Here is a 21,014-nt window from a genome sequence, read left to right as displayed (position 1 = left end):
GTGGCTTTTTCTCCTTCCACACCGTAGCCAAACACGTACGACATCGACGCACTTTCGCGCACAATTCCTGGTCTTTATGATGACGAAAGCACTCCGGGCCGCGGAAATCACGGTTACACTCCGCGCACTTAATGTTCGGAGCATCCTTGTTGCACGGAGGACTAGTGTGACAGCAGGGGCAAATGTACTTGCAGTTTTTATGGCGATTGCGATCACTCATACGGACACGACACAGCTCACAAAAGTACTCGCACGTGAACGCTGACGTTAAGCTGGTGATTACGTTGTAGTGCTCGTTTTCCATTATCAGGTTCAGTACTTGACATTGTGGAGATCGTGGACCCTCAAAGTACACTGTTTTTCCCATACGGTGATTGTATACTACGATGGTGTAATCCGTGAGGTGAGCTTGGAACTGTCGTATGTGGTCGAGCGTTCCCCCTTGCTTAAATCAACGCCCCCAGTTATACATAATGCCTCCGCTCTTTGCCTTTGTATAGGCAATCCCGCTCTCAGCAATTCTAACTCGGGTTCGTTGTTCCGGAAAGATATGGCGGTCACGAGCGCCCGTGCCAGACATAGCGTGTCATCATTATTAATAATAATGACCCCGCGTTTTTTCCGTGAGAACTCCGCGAAGCTGACCCCGGTCATTCTTTGACGTCCTTTTCCACTGGGTAGGGTAATCAGACTCACATCAACCCGTAGTGCATCGCTGGAGAAGAACGCTTTGTTATCTGCATCACTTTTTCCATGGTCTTCAGCATGACGTTGGCATTCAGCTGATCCACACGCCTGAACGAGAAACCCAGCGGATTGTCGGGAAACTCACTATTGGTCAGCATTAACCCAATGCGATCACTCACACTACGCCTCTTAGTCACGTAATTAATAAGAGCAGTCAGTGATTTCTGTATCAGAAAAACTCCAATTAAGTTTAGTTTAATAAAATACCTTTGTATGCATACCTTAAGCCATTCTAGAGGTGCTTCATGGGGTTCTGCGTTATTAAACTTGATCACCAGTTGCTGGGCTGTCAAGTTGAATTTCTTTATGTCCCGCTCCCCCTCGGACAACACAGAGAAGCGTTGAGGTACTCCACGGCCAACTTGGTCCGATAATGGCTGCAGAGCAGAGGTCGATGGTTCAGAGTTCAGCTGCAAAGAAGTTAATTAAATTCCTTGTTTAGAATAATTAAAGCAAAACTTACATTATTTACACAGGGCACTATAGGTGTGGTTGGTTGTAGTCCCGATGTTGATGGTTGATGGTTAAGAATCTGTAAAGGCGTTATCATTTAGAACTTGCGCACTCGAAAATTATTATTCAACTTACATTATTTACACACGGAGCAGCACGCTTTCGCTTAGGCTTTGCATGGGAAGACGAAACGGAAGGTTGCGGTGGATGCTGTAAGGAAATGTACAATTAAAATATGAAACAACTTTTAAATTTAAAGTAAACTTACTTTCACACAGAGGTCGAGGGGCTGCGATTGGGGTTTGTAGTCGCCAGGGGCAGACGGCAGCGGTGGATGCTGTAATGAAATTTACAATTAAAGTATCAACAAGTTTCCAAAAAATAAAATGAACTTACTTTTACAGTGAGATCAAGGGGCTGAGATTGCTCTCCTTGAAGCTGACGGCTAGTGGACGGCGGAACTTCATTATGTACAAATAAACAACATTTAGAAAAACGAAACTTTAAAAATTAAAATAAACTTACAGTGACAGTAAGATCCATTGCCTGCGACTGTATAGCTATAGCAGCAACGTGATGGGAATTCTACAAAGAAATTTATATTTAGAAATTTATAAGTGTACAAATATTAAAAACTTACCACATTTTGTTGAAGCAGGCGCGTTTGAATGGTACCCACTACATCACGAAGACGCCTGAAGTGCACAATGTCTTCTTCTTCAGGAATCACTTAACCGGAAGTTATCATATTGTGTAGCTGCTCACACACCTTAACCATGGCATCCTCGGAAAGGCCATTGCACAAGTTTAAATACACACACAAAGCACAAACACAAAGATCACGTAAAACTCGAGAAAATACGCACGTACAAATGTAAGAACGCAAGTAATTCCGAGTCCCCGAAAATAAGATCTTTATATCAGAGCAGGTAAAATAGAATCCGATCCCTTCCGAACATTACCGAACGCTCTATTGTTCTCCTAAAACCGGTTTTCCGCTTGATTAAACACGATCTATTGTTTAAAATGCATGACTCATAACTCGCTAAACCTGTTTTCCGCGTGAATAGCCACATCTTTTGTGCTTGTGGCCGTCTTTATGGCGCCACGTCAATAATTTCTTTTGTTTCTACTTCCGGTTACATGGAAAGGCACTTAGTTCACGCTGGGCGGATAAGTGCTTTCTTTTTGTTCAGGACACCTGCACAAGTATGACTCATAACTCGCTAAACCTGTTTGCCGCATGAATAACCACATCTTTTGTATTTGTGGTCGTCTTGATGGCACCACGTCAATCATTTTCTTTTATTCTCGTTATGACTCATCGTCACCTGCACAACTATGACTCAGTTTTTTAATTTAATTCGCGATTATAGTGACGTATTAGATTTACAGTTACGCGGTGTTTATAAAGCTGATGAGGGTTGCAACTCGTTCTCATTTGTGTTCAGTTCAGTGTTCAACGTGATATTGTGTCAGTGTACTAGTTCAAAGTTACAAGTAAGTTCAATCGCCTCTGTTTTTTTATATAATTGATTATTAAATAGTCGCAATTGTTTTCTAATTGGTAATTAAATTGTTGCAATTGTTTTCTAATTTTACATTTCGTTAGAGATTATGTTTTCGTACAGCAAACCTTATTCTCGTCCATCAACAAACCCCAGAGATCCTCGTACTGCTGAAAAGTTGTCGACGACACTCAATTACTACAAGCCTATTGCATCATCGCCAGAATTCTGCTACACAGAGGATGATCACCGAGCATTCGACAGGGAAGTTATGAAGGAATACAACATCTCATCTTACAATAATCCAGTGCCCAGACACGAAGATTTTTGTTTATCAACACAAGACCGTAAGCGCATACATAACAAGTTTATGGATAAAGAACGACAGCAATTACTCAGTGAGTCGACATTAAATCTAAATAATAGTGGATCCAAAATCCTGAAAGTGGGTCTAGACGTATTTGAAGATTGCCCCTGTGTCAAGATACAAGGCAAGGATCGGAGCATATATTTTTCAAAGAGTGCCTTCGAGAGTTTTTTAAGCGAATTAGAAGACATCGTCGGAGCAGTAAAGCGCGAGGAAGAAGATGAAACTTTCGAACTAGAAGATTTCCATGTACCGTGCTGCAGAAAATATAAAGCTGCGCGTATCATTTCGAAGAAAGAAATCCACTGTGAACTGTACTTGGGACTCGTCACCCTGGAAAAAGTGGTCGCTATGGCAGACTACTTACGTCAGAAGCTTAATTATTTGGGTAATTATTTGGAAGGTAATGATTGTCCTTTCAAAAACTTTGTAGAAAAAGTTGTGGACATTCTGGATAGACGTCAGCAAAAAGATGTGAGTTATAACGATTTGCTAACAAATTTAACTGCTGAACCTTTAGTTATACATGAGTTAGTCCATAAGTATCCGTATTTTGTTATTGATAAGATAGAGGATTATCTGCAAACTTATGATGATAGGTTCTTGTACAAATAAATGTAAATAAATATAAATGTAAGTTCTACATTCTTTTAATCAGTTTGGTGTTATACTTCGAGGTATTAAAATGGAAAATAAATTTCTTCATCCATTTTCCGCTCTTGTAAGTGGCCCCAGTGGATCGGGAAAGAGTTATTTTATTGTAAACTTTCTAAAAAATATAACAAACATCTGCTCTGTAGTGTTTGAAAAAATAGTCTGGCATTAAGGGGAATGGCAGTCATTGTACAAAGATCTAAAAGGTGTTGAATTCCATCAAGGCCTGCCCGATATGTCCAGTTTCGACGGCTTAAAACCTGTGCTGATAATTATTGATGATTTAATGCGAGAATCAAATGGTGGTATTGTTGACATTTTTACAAAAGGATGTCAAGTGTTTTCTTTCTAACCCAAAACATATTTCATCAAGGAAAAGGACAGAGATCTTTAAATGCACACTACATTATTTTATTCAAAAATCCCCGAGATCGGGCACAAATAAAGCATTTAACGCGGCAAATTTGCCCTGAAAACTCCAAATTTTTAGAAGAAGCATATAATGATGCAACGTCTAAACCCCACGGATACCTGTTATTCGATTTAAAACAAAGTACACCGGATGTTTTCCGCTATAGAACATCAATATTTGAAGAAGATGGCGCCTGTGTGGTATACGAGGGTGGGATGATTATTAGTCAGCCGCCTTCAAAGAGAGGGCGGTAATATATTAACCATTAGTTTAAAATTTTAAAGTTACATGTTTAGGTTGGTCACACTGAATATTTGACTTCAATGTGTCAAGTAGTTTGCTGTTGGCATTCTCAAGTTTTACAGAAATATTTACATTTTTCGGAACAAATGCGAAAACCTGTAAGTATAGCGATTGAATCGAAGCCTACAGGAATATCAGAAGATGAAATAATAGCCTCAATTCCACAAATTTTTAAGAAAAAAGCCGAAAGTTTTCTACGAATACTCAACGCTTCGGGTGATATCTTATGGGACAATAGAGGAATTGTCACAATAAAAGGCGAAGTAATCCCGTCATCGAATATTATTGACTTAATACACGACACAGTAAGACCGCGTCAATCAACAAATCCAGAAGGTGGCCGAGAGTTTGCAGATTTCGTAAAAGAAATTAATGTTCCTCAAGAATTTATTGGCAAAAAACAAAGTTTTGTAAAAACCGAAGACATTATTTCTAAACGTCCAAAAATTACTGTGAACCCTGTTCAAGACGTTACCGCAAAACGGACGAGAAGTGCACTTAAGCAGCCGGATACGAGAAAACGTTCCAAAAGTTCTGGGGGGCTACAGCGAGGTGGATGGAATACTTCTGAACGATTGCATATTCCCGGATGGAAAACCTTTAAACTTTAAGTACCTAGATGGAAAGCATATATTATGATCCTTCACATCCTGCCGGATTCGGTGGAGTTTCCTCCTTGTCTTCAGCGTTAAAAAATAGATATTCAACTGAGGATGTAAAAGCATGGTTACAAAAACAAGAAGCATACACTGCGCACAAGCCCGTTAAAAGAAAATTTCAACGCAACAAATACATAGTTAACAACATGTTTGAATTATGGCAAGCCGATCTTTGTGATATGAGAAGCCTAGCGAAAAACAACAGAGGCTGTAATTACATATTAACGGTCATTGACGTATTCAGTAAGAAAGCATGGGCAAGACCTCTCAAACAAGAAACCGCAAATTCTATAATTGAGGCGTTTTCGTCCATTTTTGAAGAATGTGATAATACACCTGAAAATATACAAACTGATAAAGGAAAAGAATTTGTGGCAGCAAGCGTACAACAATTTTTAAAAAATACAATATAAATTATTATGTAACTCATAATCCCGACGTAAAAGCTTGCATAATCGAACGGCTGAATCGCACATTAAAGACGAAAATGCACCGATACTTTACATATAAGAACACATTCAAATACGTGGACGTTCTACAAGATTTGGTGTCTGTATATAACAAATCCTATCATTCTTCGATCAAGATGGCGCCTGATAATGAAAACGAAGAAAACATTTTGAAAGTTTGGCAGAATCTCTACGCTAAGGGTTTTGGTAAATAAACTCGACCTATATATAAAGTGGGACAACACGTGAGAATCACCAGAACCAAATATCATTTTGAAAAGGGATATGAGAGTAACTTTAGTCAAGAGGTGTTTAAAATTATTAAAGTTATAAAGAGACGTCCGCCTGTGTACAGAATAGTGGATTTAAGCGATGAAGATATAGAAGGGACTTTTTATGAAGAAGAACTGCAGGCTGTTACGATAGACGAAGATACAGTATTTAAAATTGACGAGATTTTGGAAGAAAAAGGAAGAGGAAAAAACAAAAAATATTTAGTGAAGTGGCGAGGTTATAGTGACAAATTCAATTCTTGGATTTCTGCCGCAGAACTCAAAAACATATAAAAATGGAAGAAGAATTCTACATTACCCTGTTAAGCAACAGTTCGCTTGATTATTTTCCTAACAATACAACTGCTCACTTTGTTACACAGTTGCCAAAGCGTATAAGATTAAGTGGTAAATGGGCTGTAGGTATAGTCGAAATACAGTATCCTTGTGTGTTTGCGTCCATCAGTGAAACCGATAATTTAATTTACTACAGAGACGCCCCAATAAAAGATTTGCCATTAAACAAAGTTTTAGAAAGTGCATCGGCATTTTTCCGTAATAATCTTGGAGTCTCTATGTATAAAAACAGCGGTTGGTACGTGATCAGACTTGATGCTGGTAATTACGAAAATATTGAAGATATTCTTAAAGAAATAAACAATCACGATAATTTAAGGAAGTTAATCACGATGAAATATTACAAGATCACTAAACGTGTGGCGATTGCATTTCGGACGCCTCTCTCAGTACCTACTGGGTTTTTCCGAAAGATTAGTTTTACAACTTGGGTATCGTCCCGAACAAAATATTGTACGTGAGCCCATACCGCCACATCCTGCAAGTATTTGGTCAGGCTTACCCTCACAGATGTTCATTTATTGTGACATTGTGGAGCCGCAAATAGTAGGAGATGTGTTATCACCACTAATGAGAATAGTTAACATTACCGCTGAAAATTACATTTATGGAAGTCATAAAGATGTAGTGTTTTCACCGCCACACTATATGCCCGTGATGACGAAAGAGTTTGAAAATATCGAAATACATATAAGGACCGATACAGGCGCTCATATGCCATTCGAGTTTGGAACATTGAGTTTAAAGCTTCATTTTAAGAAATGGACTGCCCATACCAACAATACTACGTAAATCAAGCGGGCTCGGGTATCGGTACGATTTATAGAGGTTCGCCGTACCAAAGAGGTCATGGAATAGGAAGCTGGCTGGGCGGAGTGTTTCGTTCCATTATTACCTTTGTTTAAATCGGGAATGCGAGCTGTGGGAAAAGAAGCTTTAGGAACTGGTGCAAATGTACTAGGTGACATAATTGAAGAGAAACCAATTAAAGCAGCGTTTCAAGAACGAGTTCAGGAAGCAGGAAGAAACCTTAAACGAAAAGCCGATGACAAAATTGATACATTAATGCGTGGATCTGGTTATAAAAGACCACACATGATCGATTACGGTCAGTTCAAAATTGCTACGGAGAAGAAAACTACACGTCCGAAAAACGCTCCTAAACGCAAAGTTGTCAAACCAACATTCAGTGACATTTTCTCAAAGAATGGCATTCCTTCACGCACAGTCATGTGAATGCATCAAGTCTGAGTTGGATCTATTCACGCCATTGGGTGCTGACGATGTGGTAGCTCCTGTCAACAATTGGCTGCATACATTGTATAGTCAAGTGGAAGTATGCTTGAATCAGAAATTAGTGTCACCACCAAGCAATACTTATGCGTATCGTGCATACATTGAAACTCTGTTAAATTATGGCTCTGAAGCTAAAACAACTCATCTGGGGTGTTCCTTATGGCATAACGATACTCCAAAGCAAATGGATACATTAACAGCTGATAACAAAGGTTTCGCTATTCGTCAAAATACCACAAAGCTCGGTAAAATGGTGGAAATGGTTGGTCATGTGCACGCGGACTTATTTAATCAAGAAAAGTTTCTCATAAATGGAGTTGAAATAAAAGTAAAATTTGTTCGAACAAGAGACTCCTTTAGTTTAATGGCCGCTGCTGGTTCAACATACAAAGTGAAAATTGTGGATGCCAGTTTACTGGTTAGAAGAATGAAGATGAATCCTGTAGTTCTTCTCGCGCACACAAAAGCGTTAGAAACCACTGCAGCGAAATACCCTATTACTAGATCAGATGTAAAAGTGCTAACCATTCCCTCGGGTGTTCAACGTAAGTCTTTGGACAATGTGTTTCTTGGACAACTACCAAAACGCTGCATAATTGGTTTTGTGTCGAATAAAGCGTTTAACGGAGAATACCTACGCTTCCAATCCCTTCAACTTTCATCATTACAAGATTAATTATATGTCTCTGTACATTGATGGGTAGCAAATTCCATCAAAACCGTTACAACCAGATTTCACTCAAGAAGGATTGTACGTAAGGGCCTACCACACTTTATTTTCTGGAACTGGAATACATTTTTTGAACGAAGGAAATAACGTATCGCGATTGGATTACCTCCACGGGTACTGCTTAATGACTTTCGATTTAACGCCGGATTTATCAGCCAACGCCACAACTCATTGGAACTTGGTAAAGAACGGTTCTCTTCGTATCGAAGTTGGTTTTCAAGACGCATTGACTGAGACAGTGAATTGTCTTGTGTACGCCGAGTTTGATAACGTTATTGAAATTGATAAACACCGAAATGTCATCGCAGACTTCAACATTTAAAAAAGTTTCTTTTGACGAGTCGCGGAATAGCGTACATCATATAGTTGCGTGGCCTTATGCCCACCATCAAGCTAGAAAAGGACCTTGGATGCAGTACGCCAGGGATACCGTACGTGTCCAAAGACGCATTCATCAACTTAATTATATCATTTCCCCTGTGTTGGAAAAAAAGCTACTGCGCATGACAGAAGGGATAAAATATAATACTAATACTTTATTACGGATCCTCAGTTTATTAGAAAATGTTTCATGTGATGGATGCCTACGTTGATTTTCAAGGATTCCGCGGTAGCTTAAAGGAATTCATTCCGAAAGAAATATCTATCGTTTCGTCGGAGGGACCTAGTTGCACAACTCTACTGATGAAGCCGCCCGTCAATTATACTGTAACCTCATCGATGAAAAAAGAAATCAAATTCTTGGAAGACTGTTATCATGGCATGAAATGGGGTTCCGGGTACATTAGATACGAGGACTTTGAAGAAGAACTACGCACGTTACTTCAGCCGTTCAATAGAACTTACGTGAAGGGGTTGGAGAAGCAATAATTGTTAAATGTTCTCGACAAGTTTGTAATTAACTTAGAAGATGTCGGCTGTCCTTCGCTAAAGAAGTTAAAGAACAGTCATAGAGGAGTTAGGTGTCTCAATCACGCAGAGAACACACTTATGTGTGCTCAAGAAAATGCATTAATATTACATGAATGGGCTCAAATTGATTCCACCAATGAATACCCTAGAACTTCAAGGAGCATTGAATCCGATTCAGAAGAAGGCTGCGCGTGCTGTTTTCGCATCAGATGAGCTCATACGAGCAAGTGTACGTCGACCATTTGCCGCAATTGTAAATACAGATGTCTCAACACTGGAATGCCGTTTACATTGATAAACATGGAAATGGAGAATATTTCGATTCATTCGGATGTCCACCTCATGGATTACATTTACAATTTTTGAAAAAACATTCCCGGAAACTAGAGTTTAATTCGCAACCGCTCCAGCAGCCTTTATCAACTTATTGTGGGCAGTACTGTTTAATGTATTTTTTATTATATCTGAATCACAATCTCCGTTTTAAACACTAAAATGCGTGCGAAAAAAGGCCTTTAAAACACACGTGTGCTTTAAAGTTGCTAAGTAAAGATACTTCAAGTATGACTTTTGAAACTGTCATCTGGGTGAAATAAAAAATCTTCCTAAGTCGCTTTCTGTAAATGCAGAACATTTCTTTGGCTTGTACCTATCCTTTGGTTGAAGCTTTCACAAACGCGCGTAATTTAGGGTATGCTTCCAAATCTGTTCCACTTTTTAATCGCAGCATTTCTTTAAAGTTTTTAATGAATGCACCAAAATATAGAAGATTTAAATACCTTTGACCTTTCCTTCATATATGCCAGCATTATCGATGCATTTAAGACCTTATTCGTAAGTAACTTCCTATTCATCCATGGAAACAACTTTTCATATGCTTGATAATAGGCTTTACTGGATTGAGATTTTACACCTACCAACGTTTGTTTAGATTTTACAACAAGCGATTTAATGGACGGTGTATATCTTTTTCAACGGAAATCGTTTTATTCACAAAATTAGACATGTATTCGAATTTAACGTCAATATGATTTCATTGAATTTCCTATTTTTAAATTATACTGCAGGTATAATAAAAAATACTATAAGATACACGTGTATAATGGGTCTTTAAAGCACTTGCAACGTTAAAGGCACTCCGCTTTGCGTCGTGCCCTTAAACTCGTTGCGCGTGCTTTAAAGACTTGATTATACACTTGTATCTTAATATACTACAGTTTTTAAGTTTAATAATTTAGCACTTAAGGCGACTCTAAGGAGCGAAAGTATGAGAAATTTCGAATATAGCAGCGTACACGTTAGCCGACCGCCTGGCCGCTGATGTAGCATAGGAATTCATTCTTGCAGGTAGAATATGTAAATTAGTTGCAGTGAGTATAATAAAACAATTACGATGGCCTATGGGCGAATCTATTATAGAGGTTATGAATGGAAGATGTTTTGAAGTCATTACTAAAACCAGCAATACACGATAAGAAATTACATGTATTTTACATCAATTTCTTGTCAAAGCGCGAATTTAATTGTGTATGATTACCATGTATTTTTACATGAAATTTTACGTTCAATGTTTTTAAATAAAAGCCGTAGTACACCATCATAAATTACATGAATTATTCATGAATTTTGATGAAAAATGCTAATTACATCGTGTATTGTCACCGTGAATTTTTAGATTCAATTTTACATCATAAATTGAAGAAATAGGTTTTGTTCTATTTCTGAAGGTCATTGTCATGAATTTTTAGTTCGCTGTAGTACAGTTTATTTACTTGTGGTTGGCAAAACGCAAGTATTGGTACAAGTGTAAAAACAAACTTGTAACCTCAATTCTTTCCCGTACTTTATTTATTTATTTAAAAATGTGGAACCAAGACCACACAAAAACACTCATACAATTGTATGAACAACATGAATGTTTATATTTAATTAGCAGTGTGCACTATAAAAACAAAACAAAGCGCAGAATGGCCCTGGAAGAAATTACTACAAATTTCAATAATTTGTGTAATACAGACGTGACATGGGATGTAATACAAAAAAAAATAAATGGGCTACGAACAACTTACACCAGTGAACTTAATAAGTTAAAAAAAAGCGAACATTCAGGTGCAGGATTAGACGATGTGTATGTATCGACATGGTGGTGTTTCGAATTATTGAATTTCTTACACCATCGGCAAGCACCTCACAATGCCACGAAAAATGTTTCATCAATCAATGTAAGTTTTATTTTATGTTACTTGTACGAAGAAAAAAATTTGTAGCATGCGGCACAAGGGCAAGCTGTAGAAGTTTACCAAGGAGAAGTCGACTCTGAAAAGGACGAATTAATTTACGAGGGCACAATAGATGACATGGGGAATTTTAATGTTGGTACACCGCATGACGATTTAAATAGTCAATCTCCAATTACTGTAACACCCATTTCTCAAAAGGTAATTTCTTTATGGAGATAGTATAATGATTTTTAATTGTAATTTTATAGTCAACAAAAAAACGCAAAAGAGAATCTGCAACAGGAGATATACAATATGAAAAGCTTCCACGTCGGCATTAACTAATATTGGGGCTGTAAGTAAATCCGAGAATGATCCAACCAAAAACTTTTGTAAAAATATTGAATCAGAAATGCGGATGATAACGGATCGTAACATCCTAAGAGAAGTAAAGAGACAGATAATGATGCTCATTTACGATGCGCAAGAAAAGGAAAATTGAAGAAAACATTTTTATATTTATATTTTATAAAATAAAACACTAGAAAACATTTTTTATATGCTAAACTCATTCTTTACACTGAAATGAACAAAACTTATTTGAAAACTATATTTAAATCATATTATTTTGCCATTCTACTGCTCCAATTCCATTAAAGTAACGGTTAAATTCTTCACGAATTTGCATTGCAGTATTGCTTGGACGATTACCAATTTGCTGACCAATTCCTCCTAGTTGATCGTTACTGGTTGTGGGGGTATGCTCAACCGATTGTACATACAGATTACTTTCAGCAATTAAAAAATTATGAAGAGCACAACACGCTAACGTAATATCTCGAGTTTTATCAGCTCCCAAATTAATTTTTCCCAACAAAATGCGGAATCTATTGGCCAAAATACCGAAAGCATTTTCGACAACTCTACGTCCACGGCTTAACCTATAATTAAATATCGCCTGTTCTTCAGTGAGGCCTCGAAATGGGTATGGTTTCAATATATTTTTTTTTAAAGGGAATGCAGCATCCGCTAGAATTACATACGGTACTGCACGTTGCATACCAGGCAGCGGTTTATCAAGTGGTATGTTGAGAGAATTATTTTCCAATGCTCTATACAGATCACTTTGACTAAACACACCTCCATCAGACACTCTACCATTCACACCAACGTCTATATATGTAAATCGATATTTAGCATCTGTAAGAGCCAGTAGTACAATACTATGGAATCCCTTATAATTATAATAAGTGGATCCTGATGCTAATGGTGCACAAAACGCAATATGCTTGCCATCTAAGGCTCCAAGCACATTTGGAATTTGCCATTCGTTATAAAAACCTGTAGCTATTTCTTCCCACTGAGAACAAGTTTCGGGCAACTGTAAAAAGTTATATTACTATTGGTTTCATATATAGGTACATAAGTTAACAAATGTACTTTGATGTAGTCCTTAACTAGCACAGAATAAATTGCTCGACACACAACAGGGACAAACTGTGCAATGGTTGATTCATGCACTCTTGTAGAGAACATAAGATTTCTAAATGTTTCTCCAGTCGCCAAATAACGCAATGCAATAATTAGTTTATGCTTTGCTGGTATTGCCTGACGCATAACAGTGTCCTGTTTGCTAATGAGATTTTCCACTTTTCCCAACAGTTTCAATAGGGACGTGTTGGACATCCTTAAATAATTTTTGAATGCCAATGGGTCTTCTGTTAATAATTCATTAGTCACAAGGTTCATGATTCCTTTGCTATCTCTTCTTCCAACCCAAGAACGCACCCATATTCTTCGATTCCGTTTTTTCTTTTCTTTTGATTGCAATTTTAACACAGTCGTTGACGCTGCACTTATTGCTATCACGGCGGCACTTAATAATAAATTCTTATCCAAGTCCATTATATTTCAAAATTTACCTAACCTAACTTTGAGTTTAATTGAACATGAAGGTAGGTGCCAATAATCCGAAGTTATCAATTTTCCCAGAAATTCAAAATATTGCAAACGAAAAATGTTAACGTGTATTGTCACATATTTTTACATCAATGTTTACATGCATTTTTCGTGTATTTTACATGTAAAAATTGAATCGTGTATTGCGGGTTTAAGAACACGTTCTATTTTTGAAGGTCATTGTAATGAATTTTTACATGAAATTTTGTATGAAAATTACATGTACATATATATTTCATCGTGTACTGCTGGTTTTATACATGGTGATTAATATCGCATTATATTATGAATGATTATATTTAGCGACGTATAACTTTCAAATATCACCAAATAAGAGTATCTCATTAATTATTAATTAATGATCTTATTTATTCATTCATTCGTTATGACGCTCATTGCATTACGATTGCAAACTTCTAAGGAAGCATATCATCAAATTATTGAAATTGTAATTCTTGTGCGCGTAAGTGAAAAATGCCTAAGACTCGAAAAAGTTTGAGTGTACGGAGAAAAAGCAGAAAAGTGATAACAAAGAAGGCTGCAGCATTGTAAGTATTATAAATTTAAGAATTGCTATAATTATTTGCACCCTATGTTGTGAATCGTATCATAATCATGTTATTCATATTGAATATTTGTGTTTTATGTACCGATTTCGACATTTTTACTTTTTTGAATAACACAAAATGGTGTAATTAGAATTTTCATAGCCCATCCATAGCCCTTTTAGTTTTCTAATACTAAATAAATAATAAATAAATAATATTAAAAAATAAAATACAAAAATGATAGAGGGGAAAATTGAAAAATCTATATTTTTAATCACCCCTTGTAGGTCAACTATCAAAAAGGTAAAAACGGCATTTTATAGCGTTTTTAACGTAGATTCCAGTGTTTGTTTCAGTTTTTGTCTGATAATCTGTTTTTTCGAGTTATAATAGGTACAATTCTGTGTTTTTTTTTAAATAACACTCTTTAACACAATTTATATATTGTTTAATTTTACTTATTTATACTCTTTAAAAAAATGTATATACAGGCTGTTTGATAAAAAACGCCCCAAGCTATAGTTTTCGTCCGATTGCAATGAATCAAAAATCATATTACATGGTTTCAAAAATACTACAAAATAACCATAATTAAAACATTTTTAACCATGATTATCGAAGACAATTAACAGTAATCTTAATTTTTTTTAATAGAATAATGTATTTTTTATTTAGTTTGATAAATTTCTTCTTCACGAATTCAACGATGTATCACAACCTTATACTTTAATGCAGTTTTCCACAAAAAGGTAAATACATAAATACATTTAAAAAATGCCATGGAAAACAATTGTTGATTGTTGAGTACACTTGCAGCATGCCGGTTAATTGATTAAAATCCATTTTCCGTTAGAAGAACAAACAATTGAATTTATTTCAACAAACTTGAAATAACCAGCAGATAATTAAATTGACGTTTTATAGCTTCTCAACAATTGTTATTCATAGCATTTTTAAAATGTATTTATTTACCTTTTTTGTAGAAAACTGCATTCAAGTATAAGGTTGTGATACATCGTTGAATTCGTGAAGAAGAAATTAATCAAACTAAATAAAAAAAATATATTATTCCATTAAAAAATTAAGATGACTTAATTGTCTTCGATTATAATGGTTAAAAATGTTTTAATTATGGTTTTTTTGTAGTATTTTTGAAACCATTTAAAATGGTTTTTGTATCATTACAATCGAATGAAAACTATAGACGCTACGGCTTGGGGCGTTTTTTATTAAACAGCCTGTATATTGTGTTTAATTAAAAAATAAAAAAAATAAAATTGCAACTGGAACAAAACATTTTCAGAAAAAAAAATTTAATTGCATTACTACAGTCTACGGTAAAAACGCTATGAAAGACTGTTTTTACTTGTTTGATAGATAGTTGAGATACAAAGGGCAATAAAAAGCAAACATATCACTTTTAACCTGTATGTTAAAAACTACAAAGAACATCAAAATATTCAAAAATGTAAAAAAGTTTCACAAAATCACATGCCTCTATCTTTATATATGTATATACATTCAAAAGTGTCAAAATGTGGACACCTTGTACTTATACATTAAAATAGTACTATAAAGTATTGTCTAAAGTAATGAAAATACTCTGCATTTAGTTTTCTTTCTTGTTACTACAAAAGATATTTTTTTAGAAAAGAGAAAAAACATGACATAGAAGATGGTAGCATATTACCCAGTACTGAAAACGAATGTTACATTACCGATCAATGTAATGATTGCTCTATTGACGATTCTTTTGCTATACCTATTGTATCAGAAATTATGGACACTAGCAATACATTGTCCTCAAAGGAAGAAATGGAAACCAAATACTTTTCCTATGCTTCCTCAATAAACGACAGCGATGTAGACGAAAATGAAATGAACGCTGATTTGGGTTTATCTGGTCGGCGAATTGTAGATTTACATCATTTATTCAATTCTCTAAAATCTTTAAAACACAACGGCTTTGGATGTTCTTTTTACGACTTGGAAATTACAGGAGAGAAATTGGAGGGATTAGGAAGCACACTGACGTTCAAGTGCAACATGTGTGGAAAATTAGATACCATCAAGACAAACGGTGGCAAATCATCTTTTGGTTCTGCTACTCGTAGTGCTGTTATCGGTTGTTTGACGGTTGGAATTGGGTACAGTCAATTTTCTGAACTGCTTGCGGCAATGGATATTCCTCAAATGTCAAATGGTTTATATTTAAACTACCACAATCAGATCATCTCTGCCGTACATACAGTAAATAGCGATTTAATGTCTGAAGCGGCACAGGAAGAAGCCGAACTTGCTGAAGAAACAAATAATGAAGGTGTTCCAACTATTGCAGTAATAACAGATGGAGCATGGTCAAAACGATCATATCGGAAAAATTATTCTGCACTTTCACGAGTGGTATGTAGCATTACAGGTACATGTAATATGAAATACTCAAACGTTTTTTACAGGCTTGTATTATCGGTGCAAAAACCAAAAATAGTTATTTACATTGTTAGTGCGGGAACAGTTATTTTGAAGATGAGCGCGAAGTTTGGCGGCGCGAGTGCGCAACGCGCACGAGCGACGCATCTCGCGCGAATCAAGCAAATACTGTTCACGCACGTAACATGTATTCTATTTTTTGCACGGATTAGTTAAATCGAATTTATATAAATTCAAATCCTTTTCGCGAGATTTTTGCGACATTATAATTCTATTGAAAAAATCAAGTCCTCTATGCCGATAAAGTAGAAATTTAAAATGTCAATTTATTGTTAAAAACTTCTGGTTTAAGCTTATTTTTGCCCGTGTACTACAGGGAATGTTGTAAAGTGTATTTATATTTTCTTTTTTACTCTTCCATCATGCTACTTATTAGTTTATGATCCGCACTAAATAGATAATTTCTTTGAATTTTTAGGCACTAGTGCGCGAAAGTAGATAGTCAATTGTAAAATTGACGTTCCCGACGTTCGTGTTTGATTGGGAAAACGCGATTTAGAACGAAGGAGTGCAAAAAATATTATACATGGCAGTTAAAAACAAATACTGTTTTCTTTGTGCTAGAGGCCGTTGTGAGGATGATCACGATTGCTTCAAGAATTGGAAGAAATCTTCAACTTCTATGGAATCTGCCATTATTGGAGAGGGTTTCAAACAATCTATAAAACAGCACAATCTTATATACAATCGGCTTATTGGAGATGGGGACAGCAGTGTCTATAAGCATTTAACAGAAATAGCTCCATACGGTCCCTCGTATCACATTCGAAAAATTGAATGTCGTAATCATCTGTTGCGTAACTTTGTGAATAAACTTAGTGACCTAAGTAAAGACGTACGTTTTCCAAAAGCCAAAAGGAACCATATTTGCAACGTGAATACTTTGGGCCGCTTTCGTAACGCTGTTGTTAAGGCCATAGCGTATCGAAAACAACAAATTATCGACATTGATAAGAAGATTAAAGCTTTGAAGTCAGATATAATAAATGGCCCATACCATATTTTGGGCAAACATGATCACTGCCAAGAGTATTTTTGCAGGGGTGGTAAAGAAGACCAGGTAAACAACGTTTTTCTTTAATTCAATGAAACGTTTAATTTTTTTGTAGGAAGATTTAGTTGAAACGTACTTAGAATGTGGATTGCTTCAAGCAATAAACATTATTGTACAACGTCTTGCTGATAATGCTTCAAGTCTTTTATACGACACCGATACAAATCCTGCGGAAACATATAATTCAGTGATTGCCAAGTTTGTAGGGGGTAAAAGGATCAACTTTTCTTTAAAAAACTCGTATCAATTGCGATGTGAAATGGCTGCTATTTCGTACAATAGCAAAGGAAACTTGTTGTCTTTACTGCATCGCGAACTATGCAATACGTCATTAGGGCACTACACGCAAAAGCATTTAAGTTTTAAGACAGCTCGGCGTTCTAAGAAAATAAGGAAGTGTATGTATTACGTACATTTATTTATTTGCATGCATTTCAGTTACTAAAAGTAAAAAATGTGAAAATCAAAATTGTTTGGAATATTATTATGCACGTTTTGACTTTTTTAAGTTTTTGTAAGCAAGCATCGTATATTAATTATATATAATTATTGCAGATTATCCAAAAACTAGAACATTTGCTGCAGCAGACAATGATTATGGTTTAGTAGAAGACGATTTTACACCCGATCTACCAGAGGAACAATATGAAGAAAAGATGGCTCAGTTTTTGCTAGAACTGAAAAATGTTAACAAAAGACAAATTGCAGAAGGAACATTGCATCAATCTAAAAGCGACATATGGATTGCTGAACGAAAAAAGAGATTAACTGCTTCAAATTTTGGAAAAATTTGCAAATTGCGGAAAACCACCAATACCGCCAAAACGGTGTCGTCTATATTATACTCTACATTCATCGGAAGTATTCACACCCGTTTTGGTTTGGACAGTGAATCTGCAGCTATTGAGCTATTTGAAGATATGTACAATGTGCAGGTCACAAGATGTGGCCTAATCATTGATGAAAACAATCCATTTTTAGCATGCTCTCCAGACGGCTTAGTGGAGAACAACGCCGTAATTGAGATCAAAAGTTCCCTAAAAAGTGGTGACAATACTCCACTACAAGCAGGTGCATTGAAACTGTTTGATTATTGCGAAATTAATAAAGATGAAAACAAACTTACACTAAAAAAAAAACATAACTACTATTACCAAGTACAAGGCATTTTGGAAATAACTGGACGTCAAAAATGTTACTTCATTGTCTACACCAAAGGAGGCATTCATGTCGAAGAGATTGAAAGGTTTTTGTTTTCCTAAATCGCATTGTTTACTTACCTTTATAAATGTTACAGAGACAAAATATTTTGGCACAATCAAATGGAAAAAAAATTAAAGCAATTTTATTATAAATCGCTCCTTCCGGAATTGGTCGATCCTCGACGATGCCGAAGTATGGACATCCGCGCCGTATATATGAATGAAGACTGCCAAAAAGAATAATTCGTTACGCAACTATATCGTTTTTATTACTGTATTTTTATGTGATTAGTGGTATTAAAACGGAAAAAGTGCAATTTCTTTACTTTACAGAATCATTGAAATCATGATAAACTGTTACACCACAGCAGTGATCTGATATACACCAATTTGGTGTAATTAAGTACATTCTAATCTTTTCCGTACGGCATTTCTTGCTTAAAATTACCTAAGTAATTATCGCACATTTCCATAACATAATTACATCTTTATGTCCATTCAAGATGCAAAATTGTCAACACAAAACCATGCACTTAATCACAGATAGAAGTGCCTTCACTTTAACCTATTATGTATGCAAATTAGTTTATGACCTCTATTGTCCCTAAGACATGCCTAGGGTTTTACCTGAAGTTGAGAGAGACTATTTCGATTAATAGGAAATCTAAGCGACTTTCGCCCTTACAAGCAATAATAAAATATTGGTTTTTGACACTTTTTTGATAGTAAATTTGAATTCTAACAATTTCTCAAATGCTATAAAATTCCTTAAAAAAATATTGTACGCTCCTATGTTTATTACAAAATTGTATCATTGTTCGTTATTATGCAGTGTGGACTGCTATTATTTCAATAAAAAAATTCACAGAGGCGTTATTATTAATTGTATTAAACCGTATAAAACATAGGAGCGTACAACTCTAACCGCAGATTACGTTGGCGTATCACAACTTTTTTCACATTGCATAATTAAGAAAAAATGTGTCAAAAACCTTAACATTGCTCTTATGGAAGTATGGTGTGTTGCAAACTTGCGACTAGATACCCCTTAAGGAATTTGTAGATATGTTTAATAATGATTTAGAATGTAACGATGATATGATTGATTTATTGTATCGTACTACTTTTTATAAGGTTAATCTAATTGATCAATAAAAGTCTAAATGTATTTGTGCATTTTCATTTAACGCCATTAAAAATATGAGATACAATTAAAAGAGACTGCGGTAAGTAAACAATACTGATTGTTATAAAACGTCGCCATCGTCATCTTTAACAAAAAGGTCTGCAGAAACAATTAACCCAGAACCTGTACCGCATTCATAGAAAACAGGTAGTCCTAGCGTCCCAAAATGGTTTGCTTATTTTTCATCACATTGCCGTATTCAGAATTGTACGATTTAAGAAAAGTAAACAAATAGTACAATATAGGTTCATCAATGCACGCGTGTTCGAGGATTAAGGTAACTGGTGAGGTTCCACAAAATCAATCAGTAACCCTTTATGTCTAAAGTACGAATTTCTGAAAATCGTAACCTGTTTTTAAAAATGTGGGTGGATATTCTATTTAAGTGTTAAAATGCATTTCATTATGTTAAAACGTTCACCGTTTGCACGTCGGTTTGCACTAAGCGCATTTTTTAGATTTCGTTTTTTTTTTGGTATACGTTTGTGTCGTGTTTGTGCCGTTGAGATGAGTTTGGCGGAAGTGCGTGCCCATGTGGAGACCCTGTGTGTTTTGGCGCAGATTGCAGAGGCCGAAAATGTAGATTCCCTTTTTCTACAATTGACGTCCATGGAGTCTGGAGCTCTCCCCCTGCAGCCGAGCGGCGTCGATACCCTCCTGACCATCGCCTCGAAAAGGCTACTCCGCGAAAAAGTGCCGTTCGCAGTTCTTCCGAAATGCCTCAAAACCTCCCTGCGGGCATTGAAGGAGAAGCAACGGTGTTTTATTACGGACGTACGGGTATTGCGTTTAACCGTTGCAACCCTAAACGCGCAAAGGGTCGCAACACATCAAGATTTGATAACACGAATAAACGCCATTAACGACCTTCTCCACTGGTTTACCGAGTTCAACTTAGAACCAGTGTGTGATTACGCGCGTTTGACAGTACATGAGTGTTCCACCGTAATGAACAACATGATGATGACTCATCATTGATGAGAGTTAGGGCGCTGTACGATCAGGCACACGCCCTTCGTGCGGTATATAACAGTATTTTTTAATTGCTTTTCGCCGCGATGTAGTGTAAATAGTGCAGTGAAAATAGTGTAGTGTAAATATTTAATTTCAGGTGCACATAGTGTAATGTAAATAGTTGGTGTAAATATTTAGTTTTAGTTTGTCCATATTAGATTTAATTTGTAAATACGTTCCATGGATTAGGCTTGTAATTTGCGCTTAATTTTGGATTGTAATG

General features: G+C 36.0%; 4 protein-coding genes and 1 long non-coding RNA gene across 5 annotated transcripts; 3 read left to right on the top strand and 2 right to left on the bottom strand.

The window, feature by feature from the left end:
• Nucleotides 1–641: 641 nt before the first annotated feature.
• Nucleotides 642–1,297, bottom strand: LOC116172756. The gene is made up of 3 exons (XM_031490053.1): nucleotides 1,211–1,297; nucleotides 969–1,157; nucleotides 642–911 (listed from the first exon to the last, which is right to left on the bottom strand). Exons 1-3 carry the CDS (start codon nucleotides 1,295–1,297, stop codon nucleotides 693–695), a joined length of 495 nt encoding a protein of 164 aa, XP_031345913.1. The 3' UTR covers nucleotides 642–692.
• Nucleotides 1,298–1,343: 46 nt separating this feature from the next.
• LOC116169062 lies at nucleotides 1,344–1,667 on the bottom strand. Its single transcript, XR_004144898.1, has 3 exons — nucleotides 1,597–1,667; nucleotides 1,469–1,537; nucleotides 1,344–1,410 (listed from the first exon to the last, which is right to left on the bottom strand). It is a non-coding gene; the product is annotated as an uncharacterized LOC116169062 (long non-coding RNA).
• Nucleotides 1,668–10,703: 9,036 nt separating this feature from the next.
• LOC116172668 lies at nucleotides 10,704–11,679 on the top strand. The gene is made up of 3 exons (XM_031489950.1): nucleotides 10,704–11,341; nucleotides 11,387–11,557; nucleotides 11,608–11,679. The coding sequence occupies exons 1-3, from the start codon at nucleotides 10,982–10,984 to the stop codon at nucleotides 11,677–11,679; spliced, it is 603 nt and encodes a 200-aa protein (XP_031345810.1). The 5' UTR covers nucleotides 10,704–10,981.
• Nucleotides 11,680–13,673: 1,994 nt separating this feature from the next.
• On the top strand, nucleotides 13,674–17,385 carry LOC116172582. Its single transcript, XM_031489849.1, has 3 exons — nucleotides 13,674–13,845; nucleotides 15,495–16,248; nucleotides 17,377–17,385. Exons 1-3 carry the CDS (start codon nucleotides 13,772–13,774, stop codon nucleotides 17,383–17,385), a joined length of 837 nt encoding a protein of 278 aa, XP_031345709.1. The 5' UTR covers nucleotides 13,674–13,771.
• Nucleotides 17,386–17,498: 113 nt separating this feature from the next.
• LOC116168984 lies at nucleotides 17,499–19,836 on the top strand. The gene is made up of 3 exons (XM_031485018.1): nucleotides 17,499–17,787; nucleotides 17,945–18,635; nucleotides 18,687–19,836. The coding sequence occupies exons 1-3, from the start codon at nucleotides 17,649–17,651 to the stop codon at nucleotides 18,832–18,834; spliced, it is 978 nt and encodes a 325-aa protein (XP_031340878.1). The 5' UTR covers nucleotides 17,499–17,648; the 3' UTR covers nucleotides 18,835–19,836.
• Nucleotides 19,837–21,014: the final 1,178 nt, after the last annotated feature.

The sequence above is a fragment of the Photinus pyralis genome, unplaced genomic scaffold (genome assembly GCF_008802855.1).
Source record: "Photinus pyralis isolate 1611_PpyrPB1 unplaced genomic scaffold, Ppyr1.3 Ppyr1.4_LG1, whole genome shotgun sequence".
Taxonomy (NCBI): Eukaryota; Metazoa; Arthropoda; class Insecta; order Coleoptera; family Lampyridae; genus Photinus; species Photinus pyralis.
Note: the sequence above shows the minus strand (reverse complement) of the source record. Positions and strands in the feature narration are given on the sequence as shown.